We start from the raw sequence: 19,394 nt of genomic DNA, 5'->3' as shown, positions 1-19,394 counted from the left end.
TCTAGGTGTTGTGTTTGTTACTTAGCATTTTTATTCAATATAGAAGTTTACTCGGGCCATAGAAAATGAACAGAAGCTTGTTAAACCAAGGATAGGTTCACGTATAGTAGGCGCAGACAACGCCGCTCCAACCGTTCCCTAAAGGGACCAGAAAAACGCTCGAAGGCTGTGTTCACTTTCCAATCAATTTTTTCTATATTATTTTTTCTATATTACTCCAACCTAAAACATTAACCAGTTTTGCAACAAGTGCTCATCAATATATGCAATCATTTTGTTTCATGTCTTATGCGGATTGATGCATCCCCATGTTAACAACCTAGTCTGATCCTGCAGTCATGCTCTTTAAATGCTATTTGACTTGGAAAAAGTTATTTTTACATATGTGTATCAATTTATTTTTGCTAATAAAATTGTAGTTTCAGGTTGGAGTCCTTTTTAGATTTCTCTCTTTTGGGAGTGTCTCTCACAGTAATATAGGCTGGATGTTAGGTTTGTGTGTATCCTGGGGGCTGCTGTCTTGACATGCTTTCATGTAATAGCACATTGCTTTCATCTTCATGTGCTTTCTTCCTTGTCTTTGGCTTTTTTTTGGACTACTACAACTATCTACTAATCTATCACCCTCCCTCATATTTCTGTTCAACCGCTAAACCGATACCTCCACCCTGTGACAGTCATTGCACAGGTTGCCCATCCATTACAGAATACAACATGAATGTATCACTTTCACCAGCAAAGTTCTCTACAGTTCTGCACCACCCTATATCATCTCCTCCTCACCTCTCTCAACCTCCTTACCTGTGGTGTCCATTTTGCTAATGACTAGGAATAAGCGGACCAGTAGACTCAAATGAGTTCCAAGTTCTTCATATATTGGATTACGGATTGAGCCCCTACTTGTGCTTCTTCAAATTAGGAGTGCCTTGTTCTACTATACATACTAATGGTCTAAGACTAAAATCCTCTATAATTGGAACCTTCCACTCCCATCTCCAAAACTTCTCTCACGCTGCGCCAGTTTTCTAGAATGCGCTACCCCAGACAAATCAGATAATTCCCAGTATCCACAGTTTTAGGCATGCTCTAAAAATGCATTTCTTTAGACACTACTCTTGGTAATTGTTGGATTTTGTGTTACTCTGTAATGTATTAAATTGTACACTGTGTGCAGAATTATAGGCAAATGAGTATTTTGATGACATGATACTTTTTATACATGTTGTCCTACTCCAAGCTGCATAGGCTTGAGAGCCGGCAACTACCAATTAAGTAAATCTGGTGATGTGCATCTCTGTAGTGAGGAGGGGTGTTGACTAATGACATCAACACCCTATATAAGGTGTGCTTAATTATTAGGCAACTTCCTTTCCTTTGGCAAAATGGGTCAGAAGCGTTTCATGGCAAATAGTCAACAGGGTCGCAAGAAGCGTGTTGGCCAAAAAAGGCGCAAAATAACTGCCCATGAATTGAGGAAAATCAAGCGTGAAGCTGCCAAGATGCCATTCGCCACCAGTTTTGCCATATTTCAGAGCTGCAACGTTACTGGAGTATCAAAAAGCACAAGGTGTGTGATACTCAGGGACATGGCCAAGGTAAGGAAGGCTGAAAAACCACTACCTTTGAACAAGAAACATAAGATAAAACGTCAAGAATGGGCCAAGAAATATCTTAAGACTGATTTTTCAAAGGTTTTATGGACTGATGAAATGAGAGTGACTCTTGATGGGCCAGATGGATGGGCCAGAGGCTGGATCAGTAAGGGGCAGAGAGCTCCACTTAGACTCAGAAGCCAGCAAGGTGGAGGTGGGGTACTGGTATGGGCTGGTATCATCAAAGATGAACTTGTGGGACCTTTTTGGGTTGAGGATGGAGTGAAGCTCAACTCCCAGACCTACTGCCAGTTTCTGGAAGACAACTGCTTCAAGCAGTGGTACAGGAAGAAGTCAGTATCGATCAAGAAAAACGTGATTTTCATGCAGGACAATGCTCCATCACATGCATCCAACTACTCCACGGCGTGGCTGGCCAGTAAAGGTCTAAAGGAAGAAAAAATAATGACATGGCCCCCTTGTTCACCTGATCTGAACCCCATAGAGAACCTGTGGTCTATCATAAAATGTGAGATCTACAGGGAGGGAAAACAGTACACCTCTCGGAACAGTGTCTGGGAGGCTGTGGTGGCTGCTGCACGCAATGTTGATCGAAAACAGATCAAGCAACTGACAGAATCTATGGATGGAAGGCTGTTGAGTGTCATCATAAAGAAAGGTGGCTATATTGATAACTAATTTTTTTGGTTTTTGTCTTTGCATGTCAGAAATGTTTATTTCTAAATTGTGTGCACTGATATTGGTTTACCTGGTGAAAATAAACAAGTGAGATGGGATTATATTTGGTTTTTATTAAGTTGCTTAATAATTCCGCACAGTAATAGTTACCTGCACAAACAGATATCCTCCTAAGATAGCCAAATCTAAAAAAAACACTCCAACTTCCAAAGCTATTAAGCTTGGATATTTATGAGTCTTTTGGGTTAATTGAGAACATAGTTGTTGATCAATAATAAAAATAATCCTCTAAAATACAACTTGCCTAATAATTCTGCACACAGTGTATGTTCATGTCCCCTCCAATTTGTAAAGTGCTGTGGAATATGATAGCGCTATAGAAATAAAATTATTATTATAAATTACTCTACAAGATACTTTTCTTCTCTGTTCACAAGAAATCTGTGTACAAGTCCCCTCCTTGCTGCCATCTTTAAGGGCAGGTGTAGACCACTGTGTATTCTCTTATCCAAGAAAATTAGTTCAATTATGCAACTCACACTCTGATGAGACTCTGATCAGAGCGTGAATCGATTTTCTCAGCAGTGGAAAATTAAAAAAAAAAAAATTTCCATCTTCACCATTCGGTGTGTCCATGAAAATTGGACTGCATTCAGATGTCATCTGAGTGCAGTCTGATGTTTTCGACGGACCCATAAACATGAATGGGCGAGTGCCACCCGATTATCGGAGATGTGCACAGCCCCATAGAATAACATGGGGACGAGCGCTATCAGTCCATTACGGTTGTGCAATCCCTGCATGTATTGCCTAACAGCCACGAGACATGCAGACATGCATGTGAACCTATTTGACGAGCATGCCGAAGATACTTGGTTAGGATTCGAGCGTGCTTGGATAACGCCTTCTCCGAGCACGTTCGCGCATCACAAATGAAGACTAGTTAGAAAGTTACCTAATTTTGCAAAAGAAGCAATACAAAAATTATTTGAAAAGGTATACATAGCCATTAACATCTGTATCCATACTTTTCTGCTACCCTACTAAATATACATGAGCAAAGACAAGGAAAGAAGACAAAAGGGACTGATTTCACGATCAGACTACATTCTTGGCTTGTCTGTAGTCTGTCACCATAGAAACATGCATAAGACCTGTACAAATTACATAGTAAAAAAAAAAGTTAAATCAAAATCTATTGCAAAGTTGCTACATGTTCATTTAAGACAACCAGGGACAGTAAAATTTTCATTGACAAGGACACAATGGCCCTTTAAAAACTGCCAATTTTTTTTCTGTATAGCCCCAGTCTGTCTCTTATATCTCTCTTTTATATACTAAGAAAAAAAAAACAAGTAATAAAAATAAATGAAGCAATCATAAAAGTGAAAATTCCAAGACAAAATGGAACAATAATAATAATGATACTAATGAAAAAAATTAATAAGCGAACTAGCAAGAAGTCAAGAAGTCTATGGGCCGTCAGGAGGATGGATTCTTAGCCAGCGACAAATAAACCATTCTTACAGGGCTCCCAGAATGATCAGAGGCTTCTCCTGCACCACTTGCACAAGGAAGTTCTCTCTTTGGGCTACTTAGATGGCGGTCAGACTCTTTGAATTGGACAAGTTGTTCATCTAAAGCCTCCTTTTGGAGTTGCAGTCTTTGAGCATGCCCGGATTGAACACCTAACTCTTTTTCCAACATGTAGACTGATCTGTCTTTAAATTTAATTTCATCCATCTATAAGGAGAACAGAAGAAACATCACTTGTATGCAACTGTGCAGGGTGATTCTAGCACCAGAAACCCCTTCAAAAAGGCCCTGTCACTTGGTCAAAAGTGGCTCGTTCTCCCTCTTACTGTATTCCTGCTGCTCCCCTTTTCCGTTTCTTTTTTTGTTTGTTTGTTTTTTTGGGCTTTTTTATTTAATGCAAATTTTTATGGTGTTTACCGCAGAGGTGGTCACAAGGTAATAAGAACGCATGTGTCACGCAAGGTGAGGGAAGGAACAAGTATACAACGATGGGAAGAGGGAGAAGGGAGCACAACAACTAGGGAAAGGGGGAGTGGAGACCCCTAGGCAGATCTAATATCACCCTGACTATCCTATCGGCCCTAAATAGGTTCCGCACCTATCGCTGAGCAGGCAATCTAATCCCTGAATGTCCCTAGAGATAGGCCATAGGTAGGGAGGGGACAGGGTGAACACTAGTCAGGCCCCACTGTAACTAAAGACAACAAGGTAAACAAACAAAGGGGATACACTTAGCTTGAGAAGACACCAGAGAGATAACGTCAAATGTCCTCCAAGCGAAGTCCAAGAAGAAACTAGCCGACTAGTACTCCAGGCATGGACAGAGGTACATATAACTATCACCGGCGACTCTCTGGAGACACTGAGAGTTTTTAACTACCAAGCAATGGTGTGTCAATTAGCAGCAGAAGGTGGAGGTCGCTGCTGGGTCCTAAGGGGAGAAGGATATCACTACACTACAGAGATGAGAGGATCAAGAAGGCATCTGCAATGCCAAGCGCAGTGACTTTCTACAGCCGGATCCAGAGCGACTGTCTGTCACACTTGATACACCCGTGACAACAAGGCTTATGGGATCCTCTGGGGCGTGTCTTTAGGCTGCTCTGCATTATTACCTTGTGACCACCTATTTGGCAAACACCATAAAATTAGCACCAAATAAAAAAGGCACATTTCTCTGGAAAGTAGGGTGGATTTACAAGAAAAACGCACAAATAAAGGAATACTCAGAGGAACAGTGGAAATAAAAGTAGAGCAAAAACTGGCCACTTTTGACCGGGTGACAGATTCTCTTTAAAGACTATGCACCATCTCTAAACTCCACTCACTTATCGGCACCGTTTTTTTCTGCTAGTTCTCTATTATTCCTCCATGAAATGCATGATTACAACTGGATGTCACCGTTCTTTTTATGAATGGAACATGTGGCAAAGAAGTTTAACACTATCTACACTATGATAAAAGAGTAAGATTATCCTATTGATGGATTTATAGTAATGCCCAGTTGGCAGTTTGCTTACATATTTCCAGGAGGAGTAACAGAGGAATGGTACAAAGCAAATTTCATAAGGAATGGCAGTATTTACTAAAACACACTTGTCAGGACACATTTTCTCTATATATTTTGCATATAAACAGACATACATTTTATCTTTCTACTACTTTCGACTGAGTTGAAAGGTTTTGATGAAGATACATATGAATGGAACAAAGAAGGGTTTTGATTAAATGGAATGGATGTAGCATTTTTGGCTATTCATGTTAAAGGGTTAATGTTAGAGATTAGTAAAAAAAATATTGTCAAGACTCGGTCTGGCGTTCACTTCGATACTCGGTGACATCTGGATTATGGCAGTGCGAATTTCCTCGGCTGGCACTTATTACCTAATGCGTATCTTTGCTTCCACAGGTGTAGAAATAATATGAACCAAGTACTTTTTTTGCTCACAGAAAGTAAAGGGTTTACTATATTGATTACCTATGTTGAGGATACGTCATCAATATACGATCCGTAAGGGTCCAACACCTGGTATCACCACCAATCCACTGATTTCAGCTCTGGATGCAATAAATGTACGGAGCTACATTCATAGAATGTTGAAGTCCCAGCGCCCTCATTCTCTTTTTAATATCCAGGAACAAGGATCTTCCTGGTGTAGAAATAATATGAACCAAGTACTTTTTTTGTACATCATGACAGATTATGGAGATGGTTTCTCGGATATATCCCACCTGGTCTGCCAATGTAGTTAGAGTAGCATTACATTTATTGACTGCGATGAGGACATCCATCAATGATGGCGTTTCCCCTGTGTGCACACCATTAGGAGCATTTCTTGTTCCCATAGGAGAGTTGGACACTACAGGGGATTCCTGTGAATGAGTGGCCATTTCAGGGGAACCATCATCTTCCTCTTCCTGTGGTATGGGAGAGTATCTGGATCTTGTTGGGGATGTTCTCTGAGGCCTTTGTAAGATTTATCCCGACTTCTGCCTACTGGGGGATCATGGTGTTTTATGAGAATACTGCTCCAACCTCGCTGCTACATCCCACCAATATCGTACTGCATCTTCCTGCAAGATGCGAGGGCGCCATCTTAGCAGTATAAAAACCAAACCAGAATCTTAATCATGCTTTGCACTGAGACGCATGGAGACTAGTCAGAAAGGCGAATCCCCATCCACTCCCCTTGAGTGACAGATCTGTCCTTGCCGGCATTGTATAGGGAGAGACCTGTCAGTCATTGTCAGAGTATTCCCAACTTCTAATATATGACGTACTATTATGAGTTTGGGGTCTGACTCCCTGGGACATGGACTGATCCTTAAAATAACGGAAGCAAGGTTTCTTTTGCATTTTCCTTGCAAAATGGTACTCCTAGTGCGCCAAGAGGCCAAGAACAACACTGTGATGGGAAAACTTTCAAGGGAACCTGTAAGTCGATTTATGCTGGCCAAACCAAGGGTGTAACTACAATAGGTGCAGGGGTTGTATTTTCACCCGGGCCCTGGAGACTAAAGGGGCCCAAAAGGTGCCTTTGGCTTATATGAAAAGACCAATAATATTAATGACTTGAAATAATTGGGGGCCCCTGCGGAGCTTTTGCATTGGGGCCCACGAGCATCAAGCACTGACCCAAACTACTGGCAACAGGAATCAGAGTCACCAGGTATGTCCTCCTCTGCCAAGCTCTTTAATATAGTTTAAAGATCCATCCAGGGATTATAGGGAGAGACCAGGCCAGTCCCTAGCTAGCTTTAATTGCTTGACAGGTCCCTCCCATATGTGTACAGGCATAATAAATAAATATAAAAGTCATCATCTAGACATGAAGTCCCATAGTCTGCTCCACATAATGACTGCATTAATGATAAATCGTCTGCTAATACAGTAAAATACATTGTAATCATAGTGACACCATGCAAAGCTTAACAGAATGCACACAATGTATCTTAGCTCTGCTTAATACAATCCCTTTTCAGGCATATTAAATACTTCTGAGATCATGGTGAAGTTACAGCATTAAGCAGCTTAGCTCTGCAAAATGGAACAGAAATGCAGGATGGGGGCAGCGAGCTAGACCGTGGTGTAGTATGTAGCCTTCAGAAATATGGAACAGCTGAGACATTGGAGAAGATATACTGTAGCCGAAGCAGCCAACAAAGCATGTAAAGAAATAAGACTCAGCATCCTTCTATAATATTGAATAAAAAAAAAAAAATCACAGAAATTAAGAATCCAAAGTAGAACGATTAAAAGAACTTTCCATTTTTCAGCAATAAAACATCCCTGTCTCCTCTCTTTCCAATGCGATCCATTTGGTGGAAGTTTCTTTCCTGAGCTCCTTCTGTTTTCGACTTAATGTTCACAATCTAAATTTTTTTCAATGTTTAAGACTTTGACCGTCACAAAGGTTTTCCTTTCATCCTCAGCCAAAATAAAGCAGTAAAGTTACCGCCATGTAAATTTCCGAGGATGCAAAGCCATCTTGAGGAAGATCCAATTCTCTGTTTTTCGATATTCATCCATATAAAAGTCATTTACTTTCTGGATGCAAAATTTCAGATGAGGGTCAGACTTTTTAGGTCAAACATAGAGATTGGACACAATGTCTTTATTCATTTCTTCCAATGTTCCTTCCTTTCTTGTAGTACATTAACTGGGAAATCTCTTTTCTCGTACGAACAATTGAGAAACTTTACAAGGCGGGTCTCATAGAATGATACAGTAGCAAGCTAAAATCTCACTTGCTAACAAAAAAATATATATAAAACATGGAGATGACTGCAAAAATCCCATAACTGGTTGAGATTTCGGGAAATTCAAATGCACAAGAAAAATAAGAACAATGCTCAAAATGATGGAAAAGTGGAAAGGTTCATGGGTTCAGCTCATAAGATTTATGATGCTACAGGTAAGATCCATAAGGATGTCAGCACACCTTGACACAGGTGAAACAAAGTCTTCAGAAGACATTTCAGCAGTTTTGGAAACGCCGCAGTGAGGACTTCGCACAGAGTGATTATATTTTATTCGTTTATTATCAATACAGATCAGGACATTCTGACCACGTCATATGTAACATCACACTTTAGGATGGGGCTTTGTGTGACGCTCTCGCACAGACACTGAGGATTAGCTTGTTACGTGAATATGCCAATAACACAATTAGAAAAATGTTAAACTTGACATTTTATTTCTGTAATCTTGGTTACACATCACAATGTTACAATGTCATATTATTCACAATAGATTTGCTTACACCCGGTGAGACATCTGCTGCTTTCTAGACCAGAGACTGATCCTCAGTTTTTCTAAGTGTAAAAAAAAATACTTTTTTTTTCACATTTTTCATTAGTTGTGTTTTATTTTAATTTTTTTAGAATTGTCATCCATTAGTGAACTGAGAAAAAAATATCCCTGGATAGTTTTGTTGGAAAAGATTCAGTAAAACTTGTATATTGTTCACCTTAAGAAAATACGTCACCAGGTTTTTGCTGTGCAATCTCAGAACAGCATGATGTAGGGGCAGAAATCCTGATTCCAGTGATGTGTCACTTACTGAGCTGTTTTGTGCGGCTTTGATAAAATCACTGTTTTCTCTGCTGAAAATCTGTCAGTGCTTGAATGCTGAACCTGTGTATAACCCTGCCTACATCACTGATTGACAGCTTCCTCTGTACACTGTATATTGTCAGAAAAGTGCTAATAAGTGGAGAGGGTGGTGTTATACAGAGCAGGAAGACTACATGGCACCAGACAACTAGTCCTGTAGTCTCCTGCTGATAAAATATTATCTTTATTGGATCAGCAACATACAGCCCAGTAAGTGACACATCACTGGAATCAGGGTCTCTGCACCTACATCATACTGCCCTCAGATTACACTGAGGGCAGTATGATGTGCTTCTCTCCTGCCCACCCACATATACAATTTGATACGTTCCCTTTAGACCCCGCTGCACTGATACCTTCTTTTACTTGTGTAGACAAGCAGCTTGCAGAACCCTGGATAGGAGGCGCTGAGAAGGTTAATAGGACCAATATATGGGTCTAGGTTTGTTAGGAGTGATTAGATGAGATGGGCAGAGCTAGTCATTCCCATCCTCCAATCCAGAAGGTGCAGCTGGTTTAAAAGGGCAAATGAACTGTTCATTCCTTGTCTGGGAGTAGAGCCGCAAACACCTCTGGTATTTGGGTCTATGTATGCAAGGTGGAGAACATGCGTAGACTCTGCAAGAGTCCGAGTATTGGACTACGAATATTGAGCAGAGGAACCATTTCGTTTTTCATACTGCTGTATGGACTCCTTGTTTGGTTATTACTTTCTGCTAGAAGTTTATGGAGTTAATAAACCTTCCTGTTTGGACAAGAAATGTTGTGCCTGTGTGAACACTACCAACTCCCAACGAACTAAGTCCCTACACTTGGTTGCAGCAATACTAGTATTTCCAATTTTATAATTCTTGGAATTAAACAGCCAATACTTGAGTGATTTCAGTAACTCTCCATGCTTTATATATGGATAAACCTTCATTGTAGTGTATTTACACATCGTAAACAGTAATGGATACTTTATTGCACAAGATTCTACAGTACATCTATATCGCTACACATCTTGGGTTGACATTTCTTGAAGGTTTATCAAGCTCATTGATTATGTAAAAGAAAGAAGACAAAATTGCTATAAACCCAACCGATGTGATTGTAGCTTTGTAGAGCTGTGATCTATTGATTAGCTAGTTATACCTAACAAGAACTAAATGAAATTCTCAAAAGGTTTTCGAAAGAAGCAAATAACGAGGCAGGTTGTTATTTGGAGTCTGTGCCCTTTGACAGCCGAATCAACATCAGTGATTTATTTCACTAGCCCTATGGTACAGCTACCATTTGTTAGCCGCCTGGGGAGCTGTCCCTGCTGTCTGAGTGGGAGACTTATGTGGATCTTAGATGGCTTAATTTGTTATCTCAGAACCTTGAAGTCTTCAGATTAAACATAAAATATAGCTTTGTGGCTATAAGACGGAACCTGGGGGATTTCTCGGAAAAGCAATAAACATCGTAAATTCTACCGCCAACTCATAAACTACCTTCAATATTGCACAATTATCCAGTTCAACAGTAAGAAATGGTCTTCTTAGGATTCCACTCTATTGTACTTGCTATTTTCCATCAAGGTCGAGGTTTCCCTTAAACATTGTTATGACATGTCCATCAGTCCTTCATGTCAGAATGGTGGAGATCGAGCAGCTGGGACCTTTACCAATTCTGAGATGTAGCTCGTTTCCATTGGAATGGTGGCCGCACATTTATGGTCACTGTCTGCTGAAATTAAAGGGAGTCTGATTGGGGCGAAAATCTGATCTGAGTGCAAAAAGGAGAAAAAAAAAATGGCACCATTCATAACTAACACGACTTGAAAGGATAACAGCACACACCTCGCAATTATTTGGGAACTCCGGGTGCTTCACCAAATGCAAGATTTTTGTGAAGCTTCAAAGAGGGGAAAGGCGGCACTCTCTGTCCCATAAAAACATATTTTATTGCAAAATCATTAAAAAATGGATGCAGGGGAATCCAGGTGCAAGAGATAGGTGACGGCCATTTCGCACACAATGGTGCTTCAACGGGTTCAAACAAACGGGTGCTTCAAACGGATGTTTGGACCCGATGCTACGAGGGACCAGATTTGTCAGAAAATTTAGGAAGATCAGAACTGGAATAGTTACATAAGTGAGGTGAGGGATAAGCCAGTGTAAAGAAGTGCGTTTTTATGCCACGCCAAAAACTGTGGCTATTAGGAATTCATCAAATTTTCCTGGGTAGTGCCATCCAGGCCCATGTGGGGCAGTTTGCTCTCAGAAGAATCGTACCTGTATTATCAAAATATGTGGTCTAATTTTCTCTGATGTTCTACTTAGCTTCTGCTCTGTGCAAAATGTGCCCACCTAGTTCCTCCCCTTTAATAATTGACAGCGATGTCTTCAGTGGGGTCTAGCTTGAAATTCCACACATGCACTGACAGGCACTTGTGCAGAGTAGTAAGATGTGTAAAAGCACTCCTCCTCCTCCCGGCAAAGTTTTATCCTCTTAATATATTGCAATCATCATATTATATAGCACTGAGTACTTACAATTGCTGATTTTGCCCTTAACTCAGTTAATTCTTCTATTTTCCATTAGGTCACATGATTAACTGATTAGCTAAATCCTTCTAAGGTGTATGTAGAAACAGGAGGTAAATTTTCCCTGTACCAGGCATAAGTCACTGCAACAGTCCCTGGCAGAGGGGAAGAGGGAACGGATGGGTCATGAGTTGAAGAGGGGATGATAAATGAAGAGACTTCCTGTTTGCACATAGAGCAGATAAAAGAGAAGAATTAATTGGGTAGAAAGGCAAAATGAGCAACTGTAAGAACACAGTGCTATATAATATGATTGCAATATATTAAGAGGATAAAAACTTTGATGGAAGTGCTTCTTTAAGCTGGCCGACAGCTATCTCTCCCGAATCCCTTAATACACAGGAAAGCTCAACTTGTCCGAGAGCTCCTGCTTTTTCTATGAGAAATCTGCCAGCGGACTCTTCTGGCAGCGACTTAATTTCATGCCGAACAAAAGCATCAATCGTTAAAATTCACAACCATCTCTTCCCCCACATCATCTGTTGCAGAAGTGAAAGCAGGCTCCCATTCACATTAGATGTTCGGCTGATATTTATGTAATGTGTATGGGGACCTGAACTCCAGGAGAAAACCTTATAAGTAAGTGCGACAATATAGAGCTTTTCAGGCCAGACAGCTCTGACCCAACAAAAGCCAGCGAGGTCAACCACTGAGCGGGAGGAGCTTGGAAGGCAGAATGACTGGAAGGTGAACTAGACCACCCAAAAAAAAAAAGAAAATGAGGTACACTAGACCACCCAAGAAGACGAATAGGAGGTGCACCATATCACCCAAGAAGAATATGAGGTGCATCAGATCACTCAAGAAGAATAGAAGGTGCTCCATACCACCCAAGAAGAATATGAGGTGCATCAGATCACCCAAGAAGAAGGACAGAAGGTGCACCATACCACCCAAGAAGAATAGGAGGTGCACCCTACCACCCAAGCAGAAGAATAGAAGGTGCACCATACCACCCAAGAAGAAGAATAGGAGGTGCACCATACCACCCAAGAAGAATATGAGGTGCATCAGATCTCCCAAGAAGGACAGAAGGTGCATCATACCACCCAAGAAGAATAGAAGGTGCACCCTACCACCCAATCAGAAGAATAGAAGGTGCACAATACCACCCACGAATAAGACTAGAAGTTGCACCAGACCACCTAAGAAGAACAGAGTGTGCACCAGACCACCCAAGAAGAATAGAAGGTGCAACACACCACCCAAGAAGAAGAATAGAAGGTGCACCAGACCACCCCAGAAGAAGAATATAAGGTGCACAAGACCACCCAAGAAGAAAAATAGAAGGTGTACTAGTCCACCCAAGAAGCAGAATAGAAGGTGCACGAGACCACCAAAAGTACACTGGGCGGCTAATTACCATTTAAATATAAGATCAATTTCATGTACATTGACTATACAGGGATCAGAAGCTGTAGATCATAAGGGTATGTCCGGGACAAGCATGCTCTTCATCCCTTCCTAATAAAACGAGTACGCTTTTTGCTGTGATGTGAATAATGTTGTAGAATGTATATATATTGTGAGAACAGTTTTATAATTCTTTTGTATGTGGATGACTTGTATGTATACTCATAATGTTATACTGTGTGTTATTATAGGGACAGCATAGGGATAAGACTAAGGAATAGTTAATATAGTTAGGATTGGGAAGAGCAGTGGAGGGCACTGTAGTTCAGGAAGTAGCTAGGTAAAGAAAAGTAATGGTTAACATAGATAGGAACAGCCCCAGTTAGGGAGAGGCACGGGTAACATAAGGGGAAATGTTTCCTGGGTTAGTTAATGAGAGGTGCAGAAAGAGTTATTGGGCCAGTGGGCTGAAGGTCACTTGGGATACAAAGAAAACGAAAAAAGAAAGAAACAGCAGCATGAGAAAGGCTACAACCAATTTCGGTGGTCCATCCCGTAACATCTGAGGACTACGGCATGGAAAAGGTATGGAGGAGCCAGCCTTATTTTCGTCCCCAAAGGTTAAAACGGACAGGAAACACAGTCAGAAATCGGGTTGGAGTTCTGGGAAGCTGCGGAGCTGGGCTGGACATCCCTAGGACAAGATGTGCCAGCAGAGAGAGGGATAATGCATGCGGCATTAACTGTTACCACTGTAAAACACTGTGCTGTATCCATGACTAAGACTGAACTAAATATGTTAAGCAAAGTTGGATTGTTGAAAAAGGATCAAGAGTCTGGTGTGAACTGTGTCCAAGTCCGGATCTGGGATCGCAGAGCAAACAGAGCCTCTGGAAACAAAAGTGAGTTTTGTCCGTTACACACAAACCACACGACAGACAGGACACTATTTATTATTTGTGGGGTGCCGGGTGTGGGAAAACGACAGCCCCTCACCCATGACTACCACCCTGCGCACCTTACACATGTATGTTACCAAGGCACTGTGCAAATGCCACTCACTGTAGGGCGGGAAAGAGATCACGATATGGAAAAAGCTTTTAAATAATGACAAGAAAAATCTGTAAAATTCAGTGTTGGGCTATAGAAATTTTTGTAGGCATTTGTAGACCTTTAATTATAGAACTTTTTCCTACAGTGAGTTGTGTTAGATATATATATATAATACAGAACATGAATTTGTATGTTTTTGTCATTTTCAGTAAATTATCTTCTTTTTTCTTTTGATCCACTGACATGCTTTGTAAGGAGAGAAATCAGTCTCACCCTTCGTCCTTGGTTGTTCTTTTTTTGCAATTTCTTATTTTCTGACATCTGAAAAACAACATAAATATAAACTGTAAACCTTTTACCAATCATCTGTATATCAATGTGTAGACACAAGGACGGTTATGGGTACTTAACTGGGTCAGGGCCGCATTCTTATCCACGCCATCCATTCCGCTTCTGGGCTTGTGTATAATAAAGGGGGTTTTACCGAACTGTACAAAGCAGTACAAAGGGGGGGGGGGTTCCAACATCTGTAATGATCATGAATTCTGCAAAGGAGCTTATGGAGGGGACATGGATGAGAATGGATGGATGGAGATGTACTTAATTGATGTTCTCAGCTGAAGAGTTGGCATCATACTGCTGTGAGTGATGAATGAAAAACTCAAATATTCTGCACTTGGACACTGGGACATTGAGGTGGCATATGAAGAAGGCGTCTCATATAAACAGTCCCATTAGGATTAATAGTAATAGCCCCTATATGGAACAATGTCTGTTCTGTAGTGCACGAATGATAACCAATGCCTGATCTGACCTTACATAAGGTAAAATACATTTTTTAACCAATATCACTTACCTCTTCAAATATTCAGAGCTGCGATGTTGAGAAAAATATTTGCGCCTGCAAAGTTCTGTACAGCAGTCCCACCAATTATTGAATTACTTTGTGAATATGTTTTATGTTTCACATCATGCTTTCTGTTTCTTTTAGCACATCTTACTTTAGTTCAATAGGTACATTAATGAGTTGTCTTATAAGGCATCAGAAAATGTAGGTATATAGCTAGGGATTGAAAAATATTGCTTGCAATTCCTTGATTAGCCACACGGTGTGCTGTTAAGAATGTACACACCCTCAGGAGAATGTGAAATTTTCTATGGCGCCGCCAAGTGGCAGAGATGCTTATTGCAGTGGATTATATTTTCATTACAAATTGATCCATATTTTTGGATTATATATGTGTTTTATATTTTTTTAGGCCTGTACTAAAACAACATATTTAACATTAACCCTTTATATCTCAAAATTGAGCCAAATGTAAAAATAAATAAATAAATAATTGTGGTTTTAAATATTATATTCGGCACATACCAATCTCCTGATTTCCCTCTCGCATTCCTTTTTTATTTTGGAGATCTCCTCCTGATGCAAATGATACACACTCCTAATTTCCGCAGCCTTCATTTTATCAGCGTGAATGACCACAGTCAATGCCTCTTCCACTTGTCTTTTGGCTCCTTTAAGCTCGAAAATCTCCTGTTGCATTTTGCTTTTCTCAAACTCGAAATTTCTTTTGGCTTCTTCCTTTGCCTCGTTATAAAGAACGGTCTTTACTTTGTCCGGGGCGGCATCTCGCAGAGCGTTCACCACGGCCTGCAGCCTCTGATTCTCATTATCTTTCATTTTAATTATCCGGATAAGTTCGGACTCATGCTGCCTCAGTAGGGCTTCCCGGACGGCTTGGAGCTCCTTCATTTTCTCCTCATGTAATTTGGCCTTTAGCTCGGTCACAAGAACAATATTTTTATGCTGCTCGTGTTCTCGAATTTGTCGGATTTCTTGATTTTTCTCTCTTTCAAACTTGTTTACCTGGAAGTGAAATAACCAAGACAAAAATAGATGTTTTTATCTTAGGGTTTGTCATCTTTTTACCCATGCAGACATCTGATCTAGGTCTTTCTGTATTATTACACAATGTAGCAAAGTATCCTACAAATGAGTTCTCTAATATGTAATGTTGCAGGAACTCGGAAACACCATCAACCACATATCACTAATACATTTCTATAGTTGGAACAGCAACAACTAGAACAAGGAGCGATGCGGAAAAAGGAGAATTGTCAGATAATAGTCTGGATGTATAGTGTTTATCCTATCTGCAAACTATAAATCCCTGGTATTTTATAGCTAATTTGGGGGGATCCAAAAAGAAAAAAAAAAAAATAAATATATATATATATATATATATATATATATATATATATTACAGTACAGACCAAAAGTTTGGACACACCTTCTCATTTAAAGATTTTTCCGTATTTTCATGACTTTGAAAATTGTACATTCACACTGAAGGCATCAAAACTATGAATTAACACATGTGGAATTATATACTTAACAAAAAAGTGTGAAACAACTGAAAATATGTCTTATATTCTAGGTTCTTCAAAGTAGCCATCTTTTGCTTTGATGACTGCTTTGCACACTCTTGGCACTCTCTTGATGAGCTTCAAGAGGTAGTCACCGGAAATGGTTTTCACTTCACAGGTGTGCACTGTCAGGTTTAATAAGTGGGATTTCTTGCCTTATAAATGAGGTTGGGACCATCAGTTGTGTTGTGCAGAAGTCTGGTGGATACACAGCTGATAGTCCTACTGAATAGACTGTTAGCTGCTTTTTTCTTGCCATAATACAAATTCTAAGAAAAGAAAAACTAGTGGCCATCATTATTTTAAGAAACGAAGGTCAGTCAGTCCGAAAAATTGGGCAAACTTTGAAAGTATCCCCAAGTGCAGTTGCAAAAACCATCAAGCGCTACAAAGAAACTGGCTCACATGAGGACCGGCCCAGGAAAGGAAGACCAAGAGTCACCTCTGCTTCTGAGGATAAGCTTATCTGAGTCACCAGCCTCAGAAATCGCAGGTTAACAGCAGCTCAGATTAGAGAAAGGGTCAATGCCACACAGAGTTCTAGCAGCAGACACATCTCTTCAACAACTGTTAAGAGGAGACTTTGTGCAGCAGGCCTTCATGGTAAAATAGCTGCTAGGAAACCACTGCTAAGGACAGGCAACAAGCAGAAGAGACTTGTTTGGGCTAAAGAACACAAGGAATGGACATTAGACCAGTGGAAATCTGTGCTTTGGTCTGATGAGTCCAAATTTGAGATCTTTGGTTCCAACCACCGTGTCTTTATGCGACAAAGAAAAGGTGAACGGATGGACTCTACATGCCTGGTTCCCACCGTGAAGCATGGAGGAGGTGGTGTGATGGTGTGGGGGTGCTTTGCTGGTGACACTGGTAGGGATTTATTCAAAATTGAAGGCATACTGAACCAGCATGGCTACCACAGCATCTTGCAGCGGCATGCTATTCCATCCGGTTTGCGTTTAGTTGGACCATCATTTATTTTTCAACAGGACAATGACCCCAAACACACCTCCAGGCTGTGTAAGGGCTATTTGACCAAGAAGGCGAGTGATGGGGTGCTACGCCAGATGAGCTGGCCTCCACAGTCACCAGACCTGAACCCAATCGAGATGGTTTGGGGTGAGCTGAACCGCAGAGTGAAGGCAAAAGGGCCAACAAGTGCTAAGCATCTCTGGGAACTCCTTCAAGATTGTTGGAAGACCATTTCCGGTGACTACCTCTTGAAGCTCATTCCAGACTTTAGATCAAAACTGGCATATTAATTCGCCTCCATGGCATTTATTTTATTTTTATTTTTTTCAAAACGGCATTTTAGTTAGACTTTTTTTAAAGGGCAGTAGAGAGAATTGCTGATAAAAAAACAAAAAACAAAAAAACAAACACTAAAACCTCTTGCAAAAAATGCAGTTAAATTACATTGCATTTTAAAAGCGATTCACAGAGGCCCTAGCAGGATGGTCGTGCCTGCAAAAATAAAGTCTGTTTAGGTAGAAACCTTTAGATGTGTTGATACTGCAATATCCTAATGACAGCTGGAGACAGGAGGCCTCACTATATGCACTGAGTCTGCATAAAAAAAATGCCAGGACTACGTCCATTTCACTGGTTATGATTATGGAAGGCTTGTGAATCCTTGTTTAAGAGACAGATGAGTTTACCTAATGCAGGGTCAGTCCGTATTTTACTGCTGTCCCCATTGTTACAGTGCAGTGGAAAGTATTGACCCCCTACCAGACGAGACCTATTATTGTATGTTCATCACACTGATAGAGTTGGTACGAATCAATTCGCAAGACCTGGTAAATCGGCCACGTCAGTAATCTGTGGCCGCTGGATGGGAGCCCGAGAATCGCCTCTCACTGGGCTCCCATCGGGTTTTCGGCTCATAGGCGTCTCTCAGGCATCTCGCCCAGCGCCCACGGATTACTGACGTAGATAAGGCAATTATATATTTATTGCCCATGATATGGATAGGTGTTTAAAGGTGTTTGAGGACATTTTTATTTTTTTTTTTGTTTTAACCCCCTTCACGACCTTGGGATTTTAAGTTTTTGCGTTATCTTTTTTTTTGCTCTCCTTCTTCCCAGAGCCATAACTTTTTTATTTTTCTGTCAATATGGCCGAGTGAGGGCTTGTTTTTTTAGCGGGTTGAGTTGTACTTTTGAACAACACCATTGATTTTATCATATCGTGTACTGGAAAACAGGAAAAAAAATTCAAAGTGCAGTGAAATTGCAAAAAATGTGCAATTCCACAGTTGTTTTTTGTTTGTTTTTTTTTACCATGTTCTCTAAATGCTAAAACTGACCTGCCATTATGATTCCCCAGGTCATTACAAGTTCGCAGATACCAAACATGTATAGGTTCTTTTATATTTAAGTGGTGAAAAAAAATCCAACGTTTGAAAAAAAAATTAGCCATTTTCCGAGACTCGTAGCTTCTCCATTTTTCGGGATCTGGGGCTGGGTGGGGGATTATTTTTTGTGCGCCGAGATGATATTTTTATTGATATCATTTTGGGGTAGATACAATATTTTGATCACCTGTTATTGCATTTTATTGCGATGTTGAGGCGAACAAAAAAAATGTAATTCTGGAGTTTTGATTTTACGCCGTTTACCGATCAGATTAATTTAGTTTAGATTTGGATAGATCGGGCGATTATGAACGTAGCGATACCAAATATGTAGCGTATATTTTTGAATTTTTTTATTGTTTTATTTTGAATGGAGCAAAAGGGGGATGATTTAAACTTTTTTATATTTTTTTAATTTTTTTAATATTTTTTAAAAAACATTTTTTCTCTACTTTTTACTGGCTTTGAGGGTCTTCTGCAGACCCCGATTGTCATGCCAACCCATTTTTTAATTTCAAAAATTTTTTTTTTTTAAGTCCAAATACAAATAAAGTAAAGGAAAAAAAATTGTTCCCTCTCTAAAAGTGGCATGAAATGTAGGTTCATCACCAAATACAAGTCCTAACTTAGAGATGTCATTTTAGACTAGGGCAAAGTAGAAGAGTCATGAACCGAAGAGACTGTATATA

General features: G+C 40.2%; 1 protein-coding gene across 8 annotated transcripts in view; it reads right to left on the bottom strand.

Moving 5' to 3' along the window:
- Positions 1–19,394, bottom strand: part of JAKMIP3 (Janus kinase and microtubule interacting protein 3) — a 165,583-nt gene that overhangs the window by 79,925 nt on the left and 66,264 nt on the right. For 4 of the 8 annotated variants that reach the window (XM_073685101.1, XM_073685104.1, XM_073685102.1 and 1 more), the window contains exons 3-4: positions 15,292–15,789; positions 3,819–4,034 (exon numbers count right to left, since the gene is read on the bottom strand). In XM_073685101.1, coding sequence (XP_073541202.1) covers positions 3,819–4,034; positions 15,292–15,789 — 714 coding nt within the window. The remainder of the gene's footprint in view (positions 1–3,818; positions 4,035–15,291; positions 15,790–19,394) is intronic. The other 4 variants (XM_073685107.1, XM_073685105.1, XM_073685106.1 and 1 more) reach the window with 1 other exon arrangement.

This window comes from Phyllobates terribilis, unplaced genomic scaffold (genome assembly GCF_046119375.1).
Source record: "Phyllobates terribilis strain yellow unplaced genomic scaffold, ASM4611937v1 Scaffold_5__5_contigs__length_657084704, whole genome shotgun sequence".
Taxonomy (NCBI): Eukaryota; Metazoa; Chordata; class Amphibia; order Anura; family Dendrobatidae; genus Phyllobates; species Phyllobates terribilis.
The sequence above is the reverse complement of the archived record's forward strand: the minus strand, read 5'-3'. Positions and strand labels throughout refer to the sequence as shown.